The 24,947-nt window shown below is 49.1% G+C and overlaps 1 protein-coding gene across 5 annotated transcripts in view; it reads left to right on the top strand.

Annotated features, from left to right (window-relative positions):
* The window catches only part of TTC3 (tetratricopeptide repeat domain 3), a 1,911,479-nt gene that overhangs the window by 1,090,685 nt on the left and 795,847 nt on the right, over positions 1-24,947 (top strand). For all 5 annotated transcript variants that reach the window (XM_078656864.1, XM_078656865.1, XM_078656863.1 and 2 more), the window contains one exon: positions 1,312-2,206. In XM_078656864.1, the coding sequence (XP_078512990.1) occupies positions 1,312-2,206 (895 nt within the window). The remainder of the gene's footprint in view (positions 1-1,311; positions 2,207-24,947) is intronic.

Below are 24,947 nucleotides of genomic sequence, written 5' to 3'. Positions count from 1 at the left end.
TTGGATGCGTTGTAGTCGTCGCAGGTGTTTGGCCGGGATTCCTGCGTAGAATGCGTTGCCGTAGTCCAGCCTGCTGCAGACGAAGGTCACTGTTTTTCTTGTTTCAGTCGGGATCCACTTGTAGATCCCGAGAAGCATGCGGAGGGTGTTGTAGCAGGAGGAGGAGATAGCGTTGACCTGCTTCGACATGGAGAGGGAGGAGTCGAGGATGAATCCTGGGTAGCGTGCGTGGTCCGTGGGTGTTGGAGCTGCTCCCAGTGTGGTCGGCCACCAGGAGTCATCCCACACAGAGGGGGTGGGGCCTAGGATGAGAACCTCCGTCTTGTCCGAGTACAGTTTCAGACGACTGCTCCTCATCCACTCGGCGACGGCCTTCATTCCCTCGTGGAGGTTGGTTTTCAATATGTCCGTCTGTAACTCAACTGCTGCTCCTATTAAGCGCTCTGATACCTTCAGGTCGAGTTTGAGCTGTATAAAACAAAAAATAAATATATATATATATATATATATATATATATATATATATATATATATATATATATATATATATATATATATAAATATATAAAACAAGTAATATAACAGCTGTTTTACAAAAAGAAAATTATTTTTGGGCACACTGTTTCCTAGCAGTTTCTATAAGTTGCTCCGTGTTTTTGTATGGATAATGGTTACTGAAGAAACTGGTGTCAGCGGAGATCTTTATAGTTTCCTTAACTGCATTTTATTATGTCCTTATGTGTTTGGTTCTAATTGATGCCAGACAAAGCCTTATTACAAGTTTAGAGCTAATTTAAATCCCTACGCAAACAGAGGTTTACACAGCTATCTGAATTTCTCTTCACATGATTTTTATCATGTCCTTGCTGCTTTCCTCATACAAATTGCAACAGGTAAAAAAAACTACCAAAGAGTATGCAGGGGCTGAGGGAAGTGGTTGGAAGGCTTGAAAAAAATGCAATGTCTATTAAATACCTGTTATGCAGGCTATACTTAATTTCCAAGTTGAAACCACGGAATAGGAGGTATTTACCACACCCATTAAACCCTCACCCCAGGTGTGGCAAATAGTTCACCCCATTCTGCACAACTTGTTACTAGGACGTAAAAGGCCTGTGGCAAAACATATAAGCTTACTAAATCCTTGCAGCACTGCATGTATTTAATGACTTTTTTATATTTGCCTTCAATCTTTTAATTAATGTTATTAAAAGTGAAACGATCCGCCATGTTTGACCCTCTGAATTGTTTTAGAAACGACCACGGAGATGAGTTTTTAATTTACTCTTTTGTTTTATTTTTTTCCACAAGATATTTCTATGAGATCGTAGATCAAGACGGACCTCTGGAATTGGACAGCGACTTGTTAGTGGGAGAATATCATCTGTTCCCTTCAGAAGCTCACAAAATAGTGGAAGAAGCTGGTGGACTGAAGCCTTTTCTTCTGGGGTCACTCCGCTTTGTTATGCTCAGCGACAACCTAATCGGATTGTTAAAACACACCTTTTTGAATACAGAAGCTACTGCAACACTCCCTAAAAGATTTGGATTACAAGCAAAGAATGCGAAATCCGTATCATCCCTGCAGTCTTTGTACCGTTCAAAAAAAGATTTGCTCTGTGATCACAGGATTTTAAACCCAGGCGCAAAAGAATTCAAACCTGTGTGTGACGGTTTTCAAAATTCCAGTAACAGCCAGGATTCCAGTAGTAACTTACTACCAGCTACTCAAAATGATGAAACCATTAGCACTGTAAACACCTTATCACTATCTAATACCACTGCAAACTCTCAACCTGTACCATTTATTTTTAGTGCTGAAAAAGCTGCTCCTTTTGTCAGACAAATGCCCCTGTCGTTAGTGCCTCCAAAGGACCACATACAGCCAGTGTCGTTCTTGACACCTGCATCAGAGTGTGTTGTACAGGCAATTTGTAGTGACAAATCTGAGGCTGGTATTCCTGAAAGTGAAGTAGAATTAGTTTTTGATACAGACGGTGCACCTGATACTGTCTCATCTAGTAGAGTTATAATGGACAAGGATTCTTCTGAAACACTACGTCCCCACCAAGGTTTGAAGGATGAGGATTTATTCTTGGGTTCAAACAGCGGTTCCTCAGTTCATTTTGTAGCCTGTTCAAATAATATGGTGAAGAATATGAGACCTGGAAAGAAAACGCCCTTTACAAGGATGGTGGCAGTGCAGGTAAGACAAATGCTCAAGCATCTGTGCTTTATAATTTTCTTTCATTTTAAACTGCATAATCGTGTTGAAAACACTCACCCTTTGATGGATACTTCTAACGAGTAGCGGCTGGTGACATTTGAAAGTGGTAAGGCATAAAATTATTGTGGTACTGCACTGTGGCGAGCTAGCGAGCCTGAACAACCTACGAGGAGTTTCGGGGGATTCTCCCCCAAGAAAATCTTGAAAAACATTTTCAAGCACATTTCAGAAAGCAGGAAGATTAATAAAGCAATTGTGAAATTGCGTTATCCATACTAATATTATAAAGAGAGAGCCCAAACCTTTGAGGCGGGTAATCTCAGGAACCACAGCACCAATCACAACACCCAATACAGCATTGGAAAGGACAGTTGGAGCAGATGGACAAAGGCTATACAGCTGGCCACCATATACTTTAGAAGCGTAAAAAACCTTAGGGGCAAAGTAGTCCCTTGTGGGCGTGGGCGTTCCGCTCGGGGCGTTCTGCTGGGGGCGTGTGCATACAGCGATAAACTAAAGCCTTCAAAGTACTTCATTGTGGGCGTGGGCATTGTGCTGGGGGCGTGGCCATACAGCGATGGGCACGGCATTCACTACGTATTACAACGGCATTCTGAAAATAAAACCCTTCACAGTACTTCCATGTGGGCGTGTGCGTTGTGCCATACAGCAATGGTCGCGGCATTCGGAAAAAATGGTGCGCGGAAATCCAGTAAAATAAGCGTTCACACAGCTCCGCTGTGGGCATGTGGGGGCGTGGCCGTACAGCAATGTGCGCGGTATTCAACGGTCAATCGGCAAAAAATGGGGCGCGGAAATCCTGGAAAACAAACGTTCACAGGACTCCGTTGTGGTCGTGAGCAGTAGGGCTGGGGGCGTCTGCAGACAGCGATAGGCGCGCCTCAAACCAAGTTGGATTCCACCCCTTGCGCCAAGCCTTCTGGGGGCGACTACGGTTACAATAACACTGGGCGGTGCTTTTGGCAATTTGCGGAACGTTCGCTGTTCACGCCAATGTGAGTCGTGGAACTGACAACGGAGCGGGCAAACACGTCGGCTGAGGCACACATCACGAGGCCGGAGCCTCACACTGGCTGCAGAAGCGTACGCCCATGTTGCACAGCAGTGGAGAACTAACTTTACCCTATATGCACAAGTAAACGGAACAGGTAAAAGACGACGTGCAACGTCATTCTTAAAGCACCTATTTAACTAATCTTACCTTTTCTGCAACTTAATAATGCATACGTGACAATCATTGCAGACATTCTATTTCATACCCGGACAACGTCGGGACGGGCTGCTAGTTACATTAATAAAGAGAGATCATATAACAACGTAGGTAGCTATATAAAACTGCAAAAAAGCGGCCATACTGCCTCATTCAAAGCACAGTGACGCTTGAGTGTGATACTTTCCCATTCAACACACAGTAGCAATGGAATGCCCTAGAGTCCCAATCATAGTCCACTAGCACCAGAGCTCTCAACTGTCCCATTCAAAGCACATTAGCCATGGAGAGCCCTACTGTCCCATTGAAAGTACAGTTGCACTGATGAGAAGCGCCTTACTTTCCGATTCAAATCATAGTATATTTTTATTTTGTATATTTTTGTATATTTCTAAAGCGCAAACAATCGCTCCGAAAGGAGCATCCTGGCGCTGACTAAACAGTGTGCAATAAAGTCAAACAGGAAGCTATATGAGGGAGATTGCATAATCGTCAGAAAGCGAAAAGATCCACGTTTTGAGTTGTTTTCTAAATTGGTTTTCCTGAGTTAGAGTTCTAAGATGGTTAGGGATAGAATTCCACGCTTTACCAGATAAGAAAGACAAAGACTTGCCTCCTTTAGTCTTCAGTTTGAATTTTAACGGCTTGATTAGATTCTGACTTGAGGATCTTAAAGTCCTTACGGGACTGTAATGTGGAAACCGTTTGATGAGGTAAATCGGGCCAATGCCATTGAATGCACGGAATGCTATAATTAAGATTTTAAACAGTATTCTTTTAGATAGAGGTAACCAATGCAGGGTTTTGAGTGCAGCAGAGGCAGATGATCTCCTAGGTAACTTGAGCACAAGTCTAGCCGCTGCATGCTGCACGCCTTGGAGTTTTTTGAGAGTGTTTTTCTTTTTGACGCCTGCCATCAGGCCGTTGCAATAATCAAGACGTGCAAGAATTAAGGCCACTGCCACTACCTTTCTTGAGTCGATGGGAATAAGGTCAAAACACTTTTTTAATGACTTAATGATGTTAAAACAGCTTCCTGCAACATTCCTGACATGTTGGTCGAAGGATAAATCGGCGTCAAATACAACGCCAAGATTTCTCGCTGATGCGACTACTTGCGGTGGCGCAGGGATGTCCTCAGGCCACCATTTGGTGGGACAGAATTGGAAATTTTTGCCAATAGGCAAAATTTCCGTCTTGCTGGTGTTGCATTTAAGATGATTTTGATTCATCCAACAGAAGACATCTCTTAAACACTTCTTAAAATTCAACTCAGCCTCTGTAGAATTGTTCTCCAAAGGGACAATCAACTGAGTGTCATCGGCATATGATGTTACTAATATGCCGTATGACTCGATTAAAGTGATGAGCGGGACCATGTATATATTGAGCCCTGAGGGACTCCAGAATGTACCTTCTTCTCCTTAGAGAGAAAAGTACCCAAAGAGATAGTAGCGCTGGAAAACTCAACTGATCTACTCCAATCATTATAACCCTGGAGTGCTCTTCCTCCCTATTCGAAGCACAGTTGCACTGGAGTCCTGTACTGTTCAATTCAAATACAGCAACCTTGGAGTAGCTCTGGGGTGCCCTACTCTCCCACCGAAAGTACAACTGCACTGGTGAGAATGGCCTACTGGCCCATTCAAAGCAAAGTAGCACTGGAGTGCCTAACTGCCCCACTGAAAGTACAAAAGCACTAATGAGAAATGCCCTTCTGTCTCATGCAAAGCTCTGTAGCGCTGGGAAGCTCTTCAGTTCTTTTCGAAGCACAGTAACGCAGGCGTGCACTAACTTCCCATTCAAAGCCCACTACCCTGATAAAGGAGCTCAAACCCCTACAATGTGGCTCTAGAACTCCCCAGATAGTTGCATTTTTCTTTTAACTTGAATGCCACTAGTATAGCAGTGCTACTGATGCCTGTTTTCATTATGCGAGGGCCTTCTGTCGTTCCATATTTAACGTGGACCACATTTACAAGGTAGGTGCCTAGCAGCACTCTGTGGCACTGAAGATGGCAGCTTTATTGAAAGGAATAGTTTTCCATATATCATTGCTGAAAATGTTGTATATCACAGTTCATCTGAATTAACACGTGGTTTGAGGTACGAAAATGAGATGGAGTTATTTTTACCTAAAAAGTTGGAGTGTAACAAGATTGTTATCGGTGGCAACTGGGCTGTTAATAGGCCTTCATGTGACTTTGACATTTGAGATGAGTAAGGGTGGGAATGTAGAAAAAGGGTCAGGCAGATCAGGTCGATTACCCCTTTTCAAGGTTTGCCCGGCGTTAGCCGCCTCTCACCCAACTCACGGTTACCAAATAAAGAGGCAGGCGCTGGAGACTGGAAGGCACTAAACAGGAGTTTATTCCGACGGAGCAGAACACGTCAAATCAGACAACAGGGTATCTTCTCGAGGTGCTCTAGACGCATCCTTGAGGCCTGGCCTCTTATACACAGGTTTATTGCTTTATTACATGAAACACATTCTTGTCAATACTTTGATGTACGGAAAGACATCCTCGGAATCCTCACTTTGGGCCTGTTCCCACACACATTTACAGTAGAAGTCCCCACCCCGGTCACAGTAGGTGATGACTATCGCACACCAGGACATTCCGTCGATTCCCGGAATGTGTGTCTGATCGGATCTCATGGGGTGGGGGGGCTTTGATCAGTCAGAGATCCTTTGAATCGGGGCAGCTGCTTACTGTAAGGGGGCCGGCCAATAAATGGTGTCCGCAGGGCCAGGTGGAGCCCTGGGAACGGGCAGGACGATTGGGCACAGAGGAAAGGGGGTTCATCAAAGGATGGGGAGGTGTTGGCCGGGAGCGGAATGCATTTCCGAGGCAGAGTCGCGCTGAAGGGGAGTTTTATGGTTCAGGTATGAGAGAGCGGGGGCTATCAGCGCGCGGGGGATGCTTGCGAGGTCAGAGGGAGAGACGCGTTGGCTAGCGGCGCTGGGCAGGGAGACCATGGTTTTCAAAATAACTGCCACTTACGCGCACGAAGGGGCCTAAAAAGGGACAAGATGGTGTGGCCAATGTTTCACTTTACGCTCAACAGTGGCTATGGTGAACATAAATGAACGCCGCTTATGTATACCGATTTTAGTCATTTTCCACAGTCCCCAGTTTTTATCATAAGTTAGTTCATTTCTGTTCATGTCTGAGGTAAGGACGTACAAGCTGACATTAGTTATACAATTCGCTTTGGTAGCCCATATGCATTACAGGCAGATGGAGATAATTCTGTTATCAATGTAGACAGACTCGTACATAACCATGTGTAGTCAATGTGATGGGCGGGGAGGCAGTGCATACAGGATTGCATTAGTTGTGTCATACATTGGACCTGGAGATGGGGACATTACTTATATGATGCAGGGGATTTCGTTCGAATACATACATGAGGCCATACAAATGTTCTGGCCAAATAAGGGCTATTAAGTACATTTCTTGAGGTCTGGACTCCATGGGGGTCAAAACTAGACAGCATGTTCATGTGCATAACTGGTGTTCTACAATCATCAAGGTACAGAGTTAACGCCTTCTTAGTTATCCTTGTACAGTTGAAAAGTGACCGATGTAAGGTTACGAAAAGCTCAATTGGGTGTTAATCAATACAAAGTGGTTGGGAGAGGAATCCAACTTAATACAAGGGACAGTCAAGGGGTGGCAATGTTCAAAAAGGGTTCGTCGTTCCAGTGTCTTTTTACAGCGAGCCATCACTGGTAGGCTTTCATTGTTTTTCTTCTTTCGTTGGCACTGTTGAGCACCGGCGGTGGAGCTATGCGTCCAGCTCTACTTCAGATCTCGCGTTGCAGGGTGTGGCCATTCTTTGCTCTTGGACCACAGTCCTGTGTTTGTCCTGTTCCCTAACTAATCTATCATAGGTACTTTAGGCGGGGTACCCGCATTCCGTTCTTCCTTCGTGACAAACCCTATTCTATCTTTTGTGCTGTCTTTCTTCTCAGAGTCAAGTTCAAAAATTCCATATGAAAAAAGGGGGGGGGGGGGAGTGATGGGGGCGTGCTTTGGGAGGCCGAGGGAAGAGAGGGTGGTGTGGGATCAGATCTGAGGCGGACCAAGGAGGGCAGAAATTTCAAGCAAGTGGGCCCATCAATCGGGCACAATGGGCTGGGACTTTCGGCACGAGCTCATCAACGTGCAGGGGCTTCTGGGCGGCCCTTCTTTCCTTCACTTTCCACGCTGAGAACGGTGCCTTGTCCCGCAACTCTTTGCTCCGTGGCTCCACCTTGGTCGAGGTCATAGATATTCCCCGATCTGCAGCCAGGCTGTGCGTCACATCCGGCCCCTCTCCTCCGACGCCTGCACGTTATCCTTAAATGAGTATAAAAAAACCGTTTTTAGAGAATTGGCAGGGGAAGACGTTTACACACTTTAATTTCTCTCCCAACCCCAAGTAGTTGGTGAAACGTTCATTGGTCACGATAGGGTGGATGCTTAGTAATCCTTACATCGGTGTATGTTGTTAACTCATGCATCATTGCTGTAGTGCAGGTCGGCAAGCATTTTTTTTTTTTTTCAAACATCATGTCTGTCTGGCGTTTTACTCCTGTTATATATTGCGAACGTGGCAAGAAGTCTGATATCTAAAAATTACATGGTTTATCGAATTCAAACCGGCTCCTTCAGTAGAGACTCGCGTTTGTCTAAAACAAATCCTGTTGAGCTATATGTTTCTTCAAGGTCTGTTAATTTATAAAAAGTGTGAAATGCTATTATCATGGGCTTATAGCTACAGTCTTTAAGATTTTCTGGGACGGCTGGTACAGAACTGGGACCATTCTGGAGAAACGGGGACGTATCGGACATTCTATTTTTGTGCTATGGGCGGTGGTAATCCGAATGATGAGGGTGGTGTTGCCAAAGTACTTAAAACAAAAGCCACTGACATATAGTTCCCTTTTAGGGGTCATCAGTCGTCTTACCTGTCCTTTCTTTCTCAGCCAATTAAGTTCCATCATTTTACAGAAAGGAGAGGTAGTAATATGGCTAAATATGATCGTTTTGTTTCTGTCAATTTGTTCAAACACTGTCGTGTCTAAAGCCAATTATACCTGTACCGGCGAGGTACAGTGTCGTAATTTTTTCACAAGGGAGCCCTCAGAGGGAGAGAGCGTTGTGCGCACCAAATAGGCCATTAGTACACGTACAACATAGAGAGAGAGAGAAAAACGTGTATGATAATAGGTTATTCAGTGCACACATATATAGAACAATACAGGTTAGTTTCACGTATAAAACACAAGCTGAGAGAAAACATAAATTCACAGTTTACGTACACACAAATACCGGATAGGGTGCAACAGTACACACATCAAGCGCGAAAACCTAAGACAAAACACAGAGCTATTTTGGGCAAAAGGACTTTTTCATGCGTGTTGCGCATTCTCAGTATTCCATTTAATTCATTTGGGGGTCGAGCTCTTTTTTCTCCTTCCTTCCTAATAGTGGACAATTTTTGTTGGTAACCTCGTTTTTGAAAATACTTACTCCCTCCTAGTTGGTCGGACACTAGTCCAGTCGTGCTTATACTCACGGTGGGGCCTTCCAACATCTAGCAAATGATGATCCAAGCTGAGGTAAAGGAGGGGTGTCTGTCGGACGTGCGATGGTGCAATTCTGACTTTTCTATGAGGGTGGAAGAAGAGGGGGTAAATCTAAAACATGACAATATCCCTAATTTCTGGGCTGAGGGGGGGGGATTTTGGATGAACCCCAACCCGGGGTATCCTTAACTTTTCTCATCTAGTCCGCACATTAAGTTGACTCACTGGTGCGCGTCATTTAGGGCGTTCATTTGGGATATCGGTTGGGGTTGGGTTCGTCGTACTGAAATAGGCCTTCAAGTTTCTGGCATAGGCCACTCCCCAGTCGTTAGCTCCAGAGAGAGTCGTTCCTAAGTAAGGAAAGTGCTATATCTTTATTCGTTTTTCACATGCAGGTACCATGTTCGGGCTTAATTTTCCTATCCCATTGACCGTTCGATCAACACCTTAGTCATAAAAAAAGCATTCGTTCGTCAACCCAGATGTGCGCCACACATAAGCATTCATACGACACAAATCGGGGCCCACGCGCACATTCATACCATACAATTCTTCTTCTTTCTGCGTGGAACACGGTGCATTCTGGGTCTTCTCCATACTTCAGCTGAAATTCCGATATTAACCTGCAGAGAAAGAAAAAGGGGGGGGGAAGCGTTCAAAGCACATCAGCGCGCAAAAACACGAAAATGTTTTTACCTACCACGTACCTAACTTATCTTCTTTGGGATGCAGTACCTTGCCTTTCGGCCTTGAAGCCCAGAGGAACTGGTCTATTGTCCTATTCATAGATATATCTAAATATCAGGATCTTTTACCTATTGCTTATGCTGCAGAAATGTAAAACACGATAGATCCCGACTATTCCTTTCGCATTATTTCTATGTACCATGTCTTTCTAATTTTTCATGACCAAAATTGCTTCATTTATCTTGTCCCTTTCTTTATTCGAGAACCTACCAATCTAAGTGACTGTTATGAGGCTAGTTCCATATATTTATTTGTGAGGATGTCCGCATTCAAATACGGGCCTCCAACCATGTAGGCCAGCCACGGGGCAGACGGGAAACGCATGAGGTAAGAAGACATTACACTGTAGTATAGAAGTAAGTAAAGGACGAGCCATTTAATGAAAAACTAAACGCGACTAACGGTTGCAGGACCGGTGAAGGTTTATTTTATAGTTGGAAATATAACAGGATCAGTTACAATAAAATCGTCCATACGTACACCAAGGGCATGTATCATCAGTAACATCATTTCGGAGCTTTAATAATACAAAAATGACAAAGAAAACACATCGATAGGGTTGTTCGTATGTTCAGTCCGCACCCTTTCCCGCCCGCCACGTGTACAAAGACCGCATACATATCCCATAACATCAAGGTTTAGGCAACTAGAACGTCATAAGGAATTGCGAGTCCCGCCCATACTGGCACCATTTTGGTCGAGGCCGGGCGGGCCCAGAGCATAGTCCAAATGCCTCCAATAACAAGTGGTCGGACCAGAATCCCTTTCGGTAGTTCAAAAGATTCCGTTAATGCCAGCAGAGAGGACAGGCGGCGTGGACTGCAATTTAAAAGCGAGGAAGGCAAAATCTTCCCTACCGGGCCACACTGAGGTCCCACCGGAGCTGATCGAGTGTCTCTTGGTAATTCAGACAAAGGCCGGTGTCAGCATGAGAGCACCACCATCTTGTGACAACGTTGTGGCCACTCCGGAGAGCGGGACAGCAGGTGTATCCCTCCACAGATACGTTGAATCAGTCTTTCCTTCGACACCAGATGTGGATAAGGTGGCGGTCGCCCGGGGCAGCGGCATATCCATGGGGGATAGTCGAGCAACAGTGGCGGTGGCCCCCACCGGAAGCCTGCGGCAGTCGAGGGCCAGTGACTTTCGTAGAAATTTTAAAACTGGGAGGGCGTCTTCAAGAGTGGGGCTCATGCCCGAGCAGGCAAGCATCCGAGTTCCAAGGTAGCCCAGAGCCATTCTAATGGACCAGGCCCAAATCCGGGGTGTCAGCCGCCATTTTGAGCGTTCCGCAGCAGCAGCCGCTCTTCACCCCGGCCACCGGAGCGGGTCCACCGGCCATCCAACCGAGTGGAACGCCAATGGCAGTCCTGGTACAGCCGTCCGGCAGGTGAAGCGCTAATGGTTGTCCTGCTGCAGCTGGCCGGCGGGTGAAACGCTAAGGGTCGCCCTGCTGCAGCTGAGGAACCTCCCCCTGGGGAGGTGGGGGAGGCCCGTTCGCGTCGCCTCCCCCCAGGGCACCCCACGTCATCTCTTGGCGCAGCATTATAGGATGGCTGGACCAGGCAACAAAGGGGGGAGCCATCAGCAAGGCATCCCCCGCACACAACTTGCTGGACATCACCTCTGGACGGTCCGGGGACAGGTCTTGGCGCGTTGGGTAGCCTCCGGCCTATTCGCACAACGGGCCGCCACCGACGCTACCTTGCCGGCTGATGGCTTTTGTAGACTTTTTATAGCCCAAAGCCAACTAAAAAGTAGCCCAAAGTAGCCCAACATTGAAGGCGGGACAGGAACAGCATTAAGCAGACGGCGAATACGTTGGGTTTGTTGTTGCAGCCGGCTGCCATGTAAATAGTTGTTTAATAAAAAGTTTTAAATAGTTGTTTAATAAAAAGTTTTAACATGTTACTTTGCTGGAGTGTTGTATATATTTATAATATTTGCATAGGGTTTGTCGTTATTTGGGCGGGGTGGGCGGTGGAGCCGAGCTGTCTTGCAGCCATCATGGCGTCGAGCTCGATTCTTCTCACTAGTTTCATATTTCTCATGAGGGGTTGTTCCTAATGTTTCTATTTTAGCGGGGTCAAAAAGAGATCCCATCAGTGGCCTACTGATTTTGCTCGATTCCTTTTGTTTTTCCTAACGATTTTTATGTTATTGTTTGCTAGCACGATACAGCGGCTAATCCGCATTTTTTCATATTTATGTCCTTTTTATTAGGGGCGTCCTCCGGTGGAGCCGGATGATCTACCTCTAATAAACGGTCCGGGCTGAACCAACTACCAACAAACGGGGCAAAGATAGGCATGACGGGTTAAAAAGGGGACAAAAGTCTGCACTACCTATCCTTCACTATCCGCAAAGACTAAACAGAGTATTGCGACTCTGTGCTTATTTGTGAATAGAGAATAACCCAAAGAGAACCAATTCCGAACAATCAATGTTCGGTCAAACAATCAATCAAATGAGGGATAAAAATAGGCACGACGGATTACAACGGGGGCAAAAGCCTGCGTTACCTATCCTTCACTATTCACAAGGACTAAACAGAGTATTGCGACTCTGTGCTTATTTGTAAATAGAGAATGATCCAAAGAGAACCAATTCCAAAACAGTAAATGCTTGGATAACAATCAATCAAATAGAGAGGGAAGTAGGCACGACGGATTACAACGGGGGCAAAGGCCTGCGTTACCTACCCTTCACTATCTGCAAAGACTAAACAGAGTATGGCGACTCTGTGCTAGTTTGCAAATAGAGAATCTCTCAGAAACAATCAAATGAGTAATACTAGTATTTTCAAACAATCAATTCGCAATTCGTTGTGTTTACACGACCTTACCCGGACCGCATGGACAGTTTCTCGTCTTCCGCTTCCAGCGCCTGATCGTCCTCTATTCTCCGTAATTGCTGTGGCACTCCTGATGGTTCCCAGTCAGGACCGTAGATCACTCGAGAGAGGTCTGCTCGGAACCGGTGAAGTTCGGATGATCGGCTGCCAGACGAGGGTCTATCGGGCAGGTGCACTTCCCGATCGTTGCAGTCGTTCACTCTGTCGTTGGGACCTCTCCCACTGGATCCACGTGTCACTGATGGGCCCCACGTTTGGGACGCCAATTGTAGAAAAAGGGTCAGGCAGATCAGGTCGATTACCCCTTTTCAAGGTTTGCCCGGCGTTAGCCGCCTCTCACCCAACTCACGGTTACCAAATAAAGAGGCAGGCGCTGGAGACTGGAAGGCAGGAAACAGGAGTTTATTCCAACGGAGCAGAACACGTCAAATCAGACAACAGGGTATCTTCTCGAGGTGCTCTAGACGCATCCTTGAGGCCTGGCCTCTTATACACAGGTTTATTGCTTTATTACATGAAACACATTCTTGTCAATACTTTGATGTACGGAAAGACATCCTCGGAATCCTCACTTTGGGCCTGTTCCCACACACATTTACAGTAGAAGTCCCCACCCCGGTCACAGTAGGTGATGACTATCGCACACCAGGACATTCCGTCGATTCCCGGAATGTGTGTCTGATCGGATCTCATGGGGTGGGGGGGCTTTGATCAGTCAGAGATCCTTTGAATCGGGGCAGCTGCTTACTGTAAGGGGGCCAATAAATGGTGTCCGCAGGGCCAGGTGGCGCCCTGGGAACGGGCAGGACGATTGGGCACAGAGGAAAGAGGGTTCATCAAAGGATGGGGAGGTGTTGGCCGGGAGCGGAATGCATTTCCGAGGCAGAGTTGCGCTGGAGGGGAGTTTTATGGTTCAGGTATGAGAGAGCGGGGGCTATCAGTGCGCGGGGGATGCTTGGGAGGTCAGAGGGAGAGACGCGCTGGCTAGCGGCGCTGGGCAGGGAGACCATGGTTTTCAAAATGGCTGCCACTTACGCGCACGAAGGGGCCTAAAAATGGACAAGATGGTGTGGCCAATGTTTCACTTTACGCTCAACAGTGGCTATGGTGAACATAAATGAACGCCACTTATGTATACCGATTTTAGTCATTTTCCACAGGAAGCTTCCGGAAGTATTGTTTTGTATAGTTTACCCATAGTAAGTCAAATAATTGCACATGACCTGCATTATGTGATTACTTTTAGGAGATATTTAAAAGAAGAAATAGGAAATACAAATTATTTCTTCTCAGGTCACACACACAACATTCTGATTTGTTACAAGTACATTTGTCATCCAGGAGGTTGCACCGACTAGTTATCGATCGCAGCATTGTGTTTAATGATACAACTTTTATCTGAATTAGACAAAGGCTTCGAGTTCCCATCAGTCTATTTGTCACTGTAAAACAAATTTATTTTCCATTGCTCTCCCATGTGATGCTAGGAACAAGGCCTTCTTGGCAAATTAATCTGGAGCAGCCTGAATTCAAGAAATATTCGCCTTGGCCTACTGCATATATTGTTTGAGTTGGCAATTGCAACCCTCATTTTCTCTCAGGGGTGGTAATCTGAGAGCACTGCGCCGTGCACAATAACTGTTCAGGCTCTCTCCCTCAGCTCCCACCCTGCTCCCCACAATTATACAGGCCTCACACACTCACAACCTTATTACCAGTCGACATCTTTCTGATTCTTACTCCTGGATTCTGTCTCCCACAAACTGCGCGCCAGTCTGAACAAGCGGAAGCTGTCATGAACGATAGCTTTTGCTCAACTTGGCCTGGGAAGAGAGTTCCTGCCATATCTGCCATATCAGATGCTAGGATAGGGTTGTAGGCGAGCCCGCCCCCTCTATCCTGCCATCTGATAGGATATCGGGATGAATAGTGACAAGCTCCACCGAAGCCTCATTAGCAGACATGCTGCACGGCCCGAGGCAAGTGCTTCATGTCTGCTATGCACTGTGAATGTGCGAGGTGGGCTGAAGAAGCCTCCGCCTGACACATGCGCAGTTGAAAGCAGACAGTGGAGCCCCCTTTGTTGCTGGCATGATGTTGCACTTCATTTTGAATACACAATCGTTTTCCTGTGAAGTGTAACATCATGACAGCAAGTAATTGGAGACGAGGCAGGCCTGTGCCATTTGTTAGCAGGGCGATGCCCCTGTGCCCCCTATGGGCGAGGCGCCACTGCTTCTAACCACACTTTCCCCAACATCAAAATATCCGCAGGCAACAGATTGAATCCGTAAGATGTTTTCAGCAGTGCCCCTGTTCACCAGTAGGTTGTATCATACGACTTTACGTCGTCTCTGCTCCGCCATGGAATTGACATCTGGTATATAGACGTGAGTTCACATAATTTTTTTTAGCTCTGACTCCATAACCAACCCAACACCTAGCCCCAAAATCCACTTCATTTTTTTCTGCAACACCACCAATGTCGCCATTGGAAGACGTCGATCCCATAGTTCTAACTGACTCCAAACCGTATCGGTCTCAACCAAAGCCGCCTCCTGGCTCAGTTCCTGAACCCCCAACCCGCATAACCTCAGACTCCAATTAGACTGTGCCTTTGCCTAGGAGCCATTCCCCAGTGCCCCAACAACTGTTTGTTGGGACTCTGACCAGAGCCATCCATTGTTTGGTGACAGTGGTGATGTTGGTGACGGCGAGGATGAATTCTCCCCAGAATCTAATGATGGTAATTTTTATCTGGACCTTAAAGAGGCCCATGCACTGAACCCCTTCCTTACACTGATCTGTTTTCTTAACTGTCTCTTTTACAGAATAGTCTGCTTCATTTGCCAGGGTTATTACATTTTCGGCCTACCTCTTTGATTTCTAGTTGCCTTCCATGAGGGAAAAAACCAGCATCCTCACTGATGTGACATAACCCGGGCAATCCTCATCTGAACCCCTATTGCCATTCAACAAGACCCTGACTTGCCACCCTCTTGGGTGCTGCCCTTGCTTACCTGTTAACAGACAGGTCCCACTTCAACTTTGACTTGCCCAGGAGTGGACATTTCACAGGAAAGCCAGGATGGGTTCCACAGCGGTATGAATACAGCGCTGCGAGACCACTGGGTAGAAGTGCGCTATATAAATACAAACACATTCACATTACCACTGCGTGTCGGGGGATCACTTACAACTTCTGTAAGAGGAAGTATCGGCCCTCTTGGCCAAGGGGGCCATCGAGCTCTTTCCTGGGCCAGAAGTAGGTCGTGGTTGCTATTCCCACCGGTTTCTGGGTCCCAAGAAGGGCAAAGGGGCCCTATCTTGTACCTGCGGAACGTCAACGTCTTCCTCCGGAAGGAGAAGTTCAAGATGCTGATTTTTGGCTCAGGTCTTGGCTGTCCTGGACCCCGAAGACTGGATGGTAGCGTTGGACTTGCAGGACGCTTATTTCCACATCCCTGTCCTGCCGGCCCACCGGCGTTAGCTGCGGTTCACGGTGTGCCACGAGCACTTTTAGTTCACCGTGCTCCCCTTTGGCCTTACCAGCGCCCCACGGGTGTTCACGAAAGTGATGGCGGTGGTCGCAGCTCATCTGCGCAGATTAGGGGTGTCAGGTTTCCCCTATCTCGACGACTGGTTGTTGAAGGCGGGCTCGCCCCAGACCGTCATCAGCCACCTCCAACTACGGCCGACCTTCTGCACTTGCTGGGGTTTTCCATCAATGTGTCAAAATCACATCTGTGTCCCTCTCAAAAGCTCCTCTTCATCGGAGCGGTTCTGGATCAAGCGCATTTTCGGGTTTATCCCCCGAACAGCGGGTTCGGGATATTCAGGCTCTGATTCCGATCTTTCAGCCTTTATCCCGGGTCTTGGTCAGGTTGACGCTGGGGCTGATGGCCTCCTGCATCCTTCTGGTGCATAACGCCAGGTGGCGGATGCGGACTCTGCAGTGGGACCTGAAGTTTCAGTGGGCCCAGCATCAGGGCAACCTGTCCAACCACGTCCTGATCTCGGAGGGCACTGCGAGGCAGTTGCAGTGGTGGCTCACTTCCCGCGATTGGTTCAGCGGCAGATCCCTCTCCCTACCCCAACCGGAGCACGTAGTTGTGACTGATGCGTCCCTCCTGGGCTGGGGGGGGGGGGGCACATGGGAGAGGCGGAGATCAGAGGCCTCTGGTCTCCAGTGGAGTCCTGGCTCCACATCAACCTTCTGGAGCTAAGGGCGATCCGGCGTGCACTGAAAGCATTTCTTCTTTCAATCCGGGGAAGTGTGGTGCAGGTGTTCATGGACAACACCACCGCCATGTGGTACTGCAACAAACAGGGCGGGGTGGGGTCGTGGACCCTCTGCCAGTGGCTGGAACACCAGGGCGTCACCCTGGTGGTTCAACACCTGGCAGGTTCCCTGAACGCCAGGGCGGACGAACTCAGCCGTCGGTGCTTGATGGATCACAAATGGCGTCTGAACTCTGACGTGGCACCAGGTCACTTTCAGCAGTGGGGAGAGCCTTGGTTAGATCTATTCGCCACAGAAGAGAACGCGCAATGTCATCAGTTCTGCGCGTGGAATTTCCAAGGCAGCGCTCGCTCGTCGACTCTTTTCGACACGAGTGGAGTTGCGGTCTGTTGTACGCCTTTCCGCCTATACCACTTCTGCCCAGAGTGCTGAAGAAGATCAGGCGCGACCGAGCCCAAGTCATCCTTGTGGCTCCGGACTGGACACGAAGGTACAGGTATCCCGAGCTGCTCAGCATGTCAGTCGATCCCCCGATTCGTCTGCCTCTTCAGGAAGACCTTCTGTCGCAGCAGCAGGGGACAGTCCTCCACCCGAAACTGTCCCGCCTCCTCCTCCATGCGTGGAGATTGAGCGGCGGCAGTTGAGGCCATTTGACTTGCCTCCTGAAGTCTGTGATGTCATTCTGGCAGCCAGGCGTCCCTCCATGAAAACGACATACACCTGCAGGTGGGACAAATTTATGGCATGGTGCATGTAGGAAGGTGGATATCGGACTATGGTTGCCCCCAACTTTTTGCCTTGTGTTTTGCTGGTTTTTGACTGGGATCCTGCTATTCAGGACCCCAGGCTTCCTGCTCTCTCTGTTAAAATGGACTCCATGTACTTTAGGTGCATTTAGCAATTGGTACTGGGCCACCTTATCAGTCCCTGTACAGTGTGCCTTAGGTATCCAGGGCATAGGTGTACCCAGGGCCTACCAGGGGCTGAAGCATGTATTATGCCACCCCTGGCTGGCCATCTAAAACTGACAGAACGGGCTGCATGACAGCTGGGGCAAGGTGGTGTAATCACCCTTTGCTATAGATATAGTATACCTATATCTAACCCTAAAAATGGACACATATCCTCCTATCAGTCACTCCTATGGCAGGCCTTATCAATCCTGAAGGCAGAGTGCTTGGAATTATGTGAGATGGTGCTCTAGCATGAGCTGAGCCTGTCTACAGCTTTCAGAACCAAGTCCTTTAGCTGTTTCCATGATAACGCTATACCATATACTCTTAAGTGCATTATCAACCTCGCGGTTAAATGCCAACTCTGGTATAACATTATCAAAACATGTCGGGTAAGGTATCATACGAATTGGAATACTACCCCCTCGCCAATTCTGGCGACGGGGGTAGCATTCCACCCTTCTAGAGGGACACGACATGTATGTAACTGTGAACCCCGGTTAAAGTTAACTCGATCCTTGGCATCACAAAATGGATGCTGCCACCACAGACACAAGTCTGACCTCCTGCTGCTGGGATACCTCCCAGCGAGGGAGGCTTGGACAAAGGGTTTCCTGCCTTGGGAGGTGCTAGCACCCCCCCAGACAGGATTTTGTGTATTGGGTAGGACAGGCCTGAAAGGAATGAGACATGCCTGGGGCACACAAGGTGCCCTGTGCATACACCGGTTCAAACCAGTTGCTGGGGCACTCCAGCCCCAGCTCTGGCAGGAAACCGGACAAAGGATAGGGGGTGTAACCACCCCCCTTCCTGGTCCCACCCAGGGGAGGGACCTAGTCAGTAGTGCAGCCCCCTTTAGTAGGATTAAGGTAGGAGCTGGTCCCATTCCAAATTAGATTAATCCTGAACTACTCTACAAGAAGAAACTCTGGACTTCGACGTTCTGCTCCACAGAAGACTGAAGAAATCTCCCTTGTGGGCAAAGAGTGTCCACCCTGCAACTGCAGGCACCATCAAGCGTCCAGCGGCTTCCCTTTGTCGTCTTCCTTCAAAAATCCAGACTTCAGAGCCCGACGAGACCCGGATTCCCAGACCTCTCCGACCTCAACCTACATCTGCAGCACAGCTGAGATCCCTGGGTGCGACGAGACACGTGGGAACGGCCATCTTGAAAGAACCTGCACTTCGCTTTCAGCACGACTCCCGAGGTAAACTCGACCAAGTGCTTTGGGGACTGAGAAGCCCCAGCCCCGAGCAGCCCCTGCACCGAAGAACAGCCCTTTAGCATCCACGAGATCTGCGTGGGGCCCTTCTGCTTGTTTGCTGCTCGACGCGTTGTCTGGTCACTTGCCGGCTGGCTAGTGACCTCCTAGACGACGAACTTTGAAATCTTTGCTGCTGGTCTGGTTGCTCCCGACTGGCCCTTACTCCCTTCCAAAAGAGGGGCACCCCAGACTCTCCTAGTCCGCACCAGATGTCTTTTTCACTCACCGCGTGGGTTACCTTTACCAAGGCCTGTTGACTCCAATTCCGGATCCGACACCGCCGACAGCGAAGGCCTGCGTGGGACAGCTCGTGCCTCCATCCTGGTCGTCGAAGACACCTCCTGGTCCACGTGGCTACAGAGTCAAGCGTCCACTCTTCACCTGATCGCGAGGACAGCATCTGGTTCCTTCCTGGTTCCACACCGTTCACTGGCTAGTGACTTTGAACACTGCCCCCTCTGGTTTCAGGTCCTCTTCTTCACCAATCCACCCTTGGATCGCACCGAACATCTTCCTCCTGGTCGCCTGCAGCATCTTTTCTTTCAGGCTCCATTGACTTCAACGCAAGAACCCGACACACTTTGACACCTATGCACCCGCAGCCCGTGGGTGAGGTAACGACAGCATTTCGGTGCTCAAGGGTAGTGTAACTGTCCTAGTGTCCAATTCCACAGTCGTTTTAGTCCTACCTAGTCAGGATTGTCCGTACTTACCTTTAACTTGAACTGTACTGTCCATAGACGTTGTTACGCATCTCGCGTGTGAGTTCACACTCTGCACACGCGTTCCGTGGGCCTCCTATTACTTACCTAGAGTTAGGGTAGCGTGGTCCCATCGATCCTACAGCCTCTGGACAGCTCCATTCCTCCTATCGACTTTCACATTCCTCTTACTTAGTATATGGTTTGTCGTGCCCCTAGGGCACCATTGTAATTTTGTGCAACTTGTCGTATTTTTCGTAAGAGATTGTCATGTGCTTAGCCCTCTGACCTCATAAGGAGTTCAGAGGTGTTGTTATTAATAAATATACTGTTGATTTTCATAACAACCTGTGTGGTGTCCTTTCATCTGGTATTCAAGGGGTTATATTGTGGTAAAACAGCTGGCTTCACATGCCAAAAGAGTTTAGCCTAAGACTGCTTTGTCCCTGCTACCATTAGGATAGCTGGTCTATAAGGTTGACTTACAACCAATCACCATAAGGGTTGTTTGGACTGATACAAGGTGATCACTAGAACTAGTGAGCATCATATATCAGGCCAACTTCTCACAGTGCACAGCAAAGGCTGTGGATCCCCTTTCTGTCCCTCTTTCAGAGGTTCTCCTCTTTCTTCTTTCTCTTGCCCAGCAGGGCTCTGCTCTGGGCACTGTCAAAGGCTACCTCTCTGCCATTTCAGCCTTCTTAAGGCTTCCTGATCAGCCTTCTCTTTTCAAGTCCCCTGTTGTAAATAGATTCTTGAAAGGCATCACACACATGTTTCCTCCTGTTCTTTTCGTGATGCCTCAGTGGGACTTGAACCTTGTTCTGACCTATCTGATGTGTGCTCCTTTCGAGCCACTTCACAATTGCCCTCTTCCTCTTCTAACTCTTAAGACTGCATTCCTGGTTGCCATCACTTCTGCCAGGAGAGTAAGTGAGCTCCAAGCTCTATCTTCTAAGCCTCCTTTGCGTCCATCCAGACAGAGTTGTGTTAAGAACACGTCCTTCTTTCCTGCCCAAACTGGTTACAGCCTTTCACATCGGGCAGTCCATCACCTTGCCCACCTTCTTTCCGCATCCTTCCAAGGAGGAAGAGAGGCTCCACCGTCTGGACCCAAAATGTGCGCTCTCCTTATACCTTGATCGCACACGCCAGTACCGGGTGGACGACCAGCTCTTTGTTGGTTACGTGGGCGTAAAGAAGGGTCGGATGGTGCACAAACGAACCATCTCTCGGTGGGTCGTGTTGTGCATCAAGGTCTGTTACTCCTTGGCTACAAAGGAGGCCCCTGTTGGGCTGAGGGCCCATTCCACTCGGGCCACGGCGACTACGACTGCCCTGGGTCAGGGAGTCCCATTGCAGGACATCTGTCAGGCAGCTAAGTGGGCTGGACTGCACACGTTTGCTGGACACTACTGCCTGGACAACCGAGTCCGTAGAGATGGCTTTTTCGGCCGTTCCGTTCTCCAGGACTTTCTGGTGTGATCTTGGTTCGGAGACCCACCCCTGGGGTTGGTATTGCTGGGGTATCTATTCTAAGGTAAGGAATCTAACACTAATCTGTTTCTTTCAGATGCACAAGTTACTTACCTTCGGTAACGATATATCTGTAAGAAACAGTAGTTAGTGTTAGATTCCTTACCGCCCCACCCATCCTCCCCGTTCTGCGAACAGATATCTAGGGTTAAGGATATCCCTTTCAGGGCCCTAGTTTCATGGCACCAGTGTCGGTCTCTGGCATGGCTCTGCGTTCTTGGCGCGGAAAGCTTCGTACAAGAACTGACAGCGCGCTAGGGCGGCGTCTAATTAATCTGACAACGTCATCCCAGCGACGCCGACGACGGACGTGGAACCGCAGACGACGCCTACCGACACGCAGGGGTACTGCTACGCAAAACTTTCCAGATCCAATCTGACGCCTGGGGATATTCCAAGGTAAGGAATCTAACACAAACTACTGTTTCTTACAGATATATCGTTACCGAAGGTAAGTAACTTGTGCTTTAGTTCTTGAGTGTGTGAGACCATTTGCTGACTAAGTGTGTACAACAAATGCTTTATACTGTCCTCTGATACTGCCTTACTGCTCGACCAAGCTACCAATTTAGAGAGTAAGGTTATATCTAACTTTAACCTCTGCCAAACCTCTGGGGACAGTGTACTCTGTGCACGCTGTACCTTACTTTGGTGCAGTATATACAGAGCCACTTTCTTACAATGGCGTTCAACTTTTTGGCAACAAAGCAGACAGTGCGTTGGAGTGCTTTAAGGACTCCCGGGCTACGGCCAGGTCCTTGGGCCTTTCCGCCTCCCCCCTCCTCCGCCTTCTGCTTTTCTTTCCTTTCGTGGCCACGGAAGTGGCGCCCAACACGTTCGCTTCTGAGCCACAGGCATGCGCAGCAAGAGTCGAAGCACGAACGTGGATCCCGCTGAGGCGGTTCATGGGACAGGAGGGCCGGTCAGTCCTCCTCCACCCCAGCCACCACTGCCTCCAAACATTCCTAGTCCGGTCTTTCAGGCCTATCACACTCCAGTGGGCAGTAGGATTCGCTATCACCTCCTGCACTTGCGCACCATCACTTCGGACCTGTGGGTTTTACAAATAGTCTGAAAGGGTTACTCCCTCCCCTTCGAGACTACCACTCCAACCATGCCACCCAAGTCCCACCACATGTCGGGGGATCATTTGGCACTTTTTCAACAGGAAGTCGCCATTGAGCGCGTTCTTGCGCTAGAAGTAGAACGTGGTTGCTACTCCCACTACTTTGTGGTGCCCAAGAAGGACAGGGGCCTGCGTCCTATCTTGGACCTCAGGGACGTCGAGCGCTTCTTCCGGAAGGAGAAGTTCAAGATGGTTACTCTGGCTCAGGTCTTGTCTGCCCTCGACCCTGGAGACTGGATGGTAGCGTTGGACTTGCAGGTCGCATATTTCCACATTCCCGTCCTGACGGTCCTTCGGCGTTACCTACGGTTTACCGTAGGCCATGAACACTTTCAGTTTACAGTGCTCCCCATTGGCCTTACCAGCGCCCCTCGGGTGTTCACGAAAGTGATGGCTGTGATCGCAGCTCATCTGCGCAGATCAGGGGTTCCAGTCTTCCCCTTTCTCGACGACTGGCTGTTGAAGGCGGGCTCGCGCCGGACAGTTGTCTCCCACCTGCAGACTACGGCCGACTTCCTGCATTTGCTCAGGTTCTCCATCACTGTGCCGAAGTCGCACCTGATTCCCTCACAGAAGCTCCTCTTCATCGGAGCGGTTCTGGATACGACGCACTTTCGGGCCTATCCTCCCGAAGGGCGAGTCCAGGATATTCTGAATCTGATCTTTCAGACTCTATCCTGGGTTTCGGTCAGGATGACCCTGAGGGTGCTGGGCCTTATGGCCTCCTGCATTCTGCTGGTCACATGCATATGCTGGCTCTGCAGTGGGACCTGAAGTTCCAGTGGGCTCAGCATGAGGGGAACCGGTCCTATTACGTCCAGATCTCGGAGGGCACTGCACTTCAGCTGCAGTGCTGGCGCACGAACCGGCATTGGGTTGATGGCAGATCCCTCTCCCTTCCCCAACCGGAGGACACAGTGGGGACAGATGCGTCCCTCCTGGGATGGAGGGCCACATGGGAGAGGCGGGGATCCAAGGCCTCTGGTCTCCGGCATAGTCTAATCTCCATATACACCTTCTGGAGCTTCGGGCGATCCGGCTTGCACTGAAGGCATTCCTTCCCTTTGTCAAGGGGAGAGTAGTGCAGGTGTTCACAGACAACACCACTGCCATGTGTTACTGCAACAAACAGGGGGGGGGGGGTCGTGGACCCTATGTCAGGAGGCTCTGTGTCTCTGGACATGGCTGGAACATCAGGGTATTTCCCTGGTGATTCTACACCTGGCAGGTTCACTGAATGCCAGGACGGACGAGCTCAGCCGCAGGTGCATGATGGATCACGAATGGCGTCTTCACTCGGACGTGGCGCAAGGTCTCTTTCAACAGTGGGGATAGCCTTGGTTAGATCTATTCGCCACCGAAGAGAACGCGCGATATCAGCAGTTTTGCACATTTGAGTTTCCAAGGCGGCACTCGCTAAGCGAAAATTTTCGTCGCGAGTGGAGTTGCGGTCTGTTGTACGCCTTTCCACCGAAACCACTTCTGCCCAGAGTGCTGCAGAAAATCAGGCGCGACTGGGCTCAAGTCATTCTTGTGGCTCCGAACTGGGCTAGAAGAGTTTGGTATCCCGAGCTAATCAGTATGACCATCGATCCCCCGATCCAACTGCCTCTTCGGGAGGATCTTCTATCGCAGCAGCAGGGGACGGTACTCCACCCAAACCTGTCCAGACTTCACCTCTTTGCGTGGAGATCGAGCAGCAGCAGTTTATTCCTTTCAACTTGCCTCCTGCAGTCTGTGATGTCATTCTGGCAGCCAGGCGTCCATCTACTAAGTTGGTATACGCCTGGAGGTTGTGGGACACCCCCGCGCCGCACGGCCACCAGCTGCTGCGTGTGCCCCTCGCCTGCCCTCTGCGCCGCTGCTGCCTCGTTCTGCCGATTGCCGGCAGGCGCCGCTGCGGCTGTTTTTGCCTTTGTCTTGCCTAACATTTGTGCCTGTATTTTATAAACTTTGTTTTTCTCCTTGTTTTTCCCTGTTTTGTTGAAAATTGTGCCTGTTCTGTTTATTTTATATTTCCCCCGTGTTGTGGTTCCTTCCTTGCTGCCCGCCTACCTCGCCGCCCTCCGCCCTCCCTTCCCGCCACCGCCGCTTTTACCCGCCCCTTTTTCTATTCTGTACCCTCCCCGCTCCCGCCTCCCAGCTGCTCCGCCCACCCGCGCACTTGGCCTTAAATGGCGACCGTGCGACGCAGGTGAGTGTGACCCACTTGTGGGACACCCCCGCGCCGCACGGCCACCAGCTGCTGCGTGTGCCCCTCGCCTGCCCTCTGCGCCGCTGCTGCCTCGTTCTGCCGATTGCCGGCAGGCGCCGCTGCGGCTGTTTTTGCCTTTGTCTTGCCTAACATTTGTGCCTGTATTTTATAAACTTTGTTTTTCTCCTTGTTTTTCCCTGTTTTGTTGAAAATTGTGCCTGTTCTGTTTATTTTATATTTCCCCCGTGTTGTGGTTCCTTCCTTGCTGCCCGCCTACCTCGCCGCCCTCCGC

Source organism: Lissotriton helveticus, chromosome 8 (genome assembly GCF_964261635.1).
Source record: "Lissotriton helveticus chromosome 8, aLisHel1.1, whole genome shotgun sequence".
NCBI classification, from domain to species: domain Eukaryota; kingdom Metazoa; phylum Chordata; class Amphibia; order Caudata; family Salamandridae; genus Lissotriton; species Lissotriton helveticus.
Note: the sequence above shows the minus strand (reverse complement) of the source record. Positions and strands in the feature narration are given on the sequence as shown.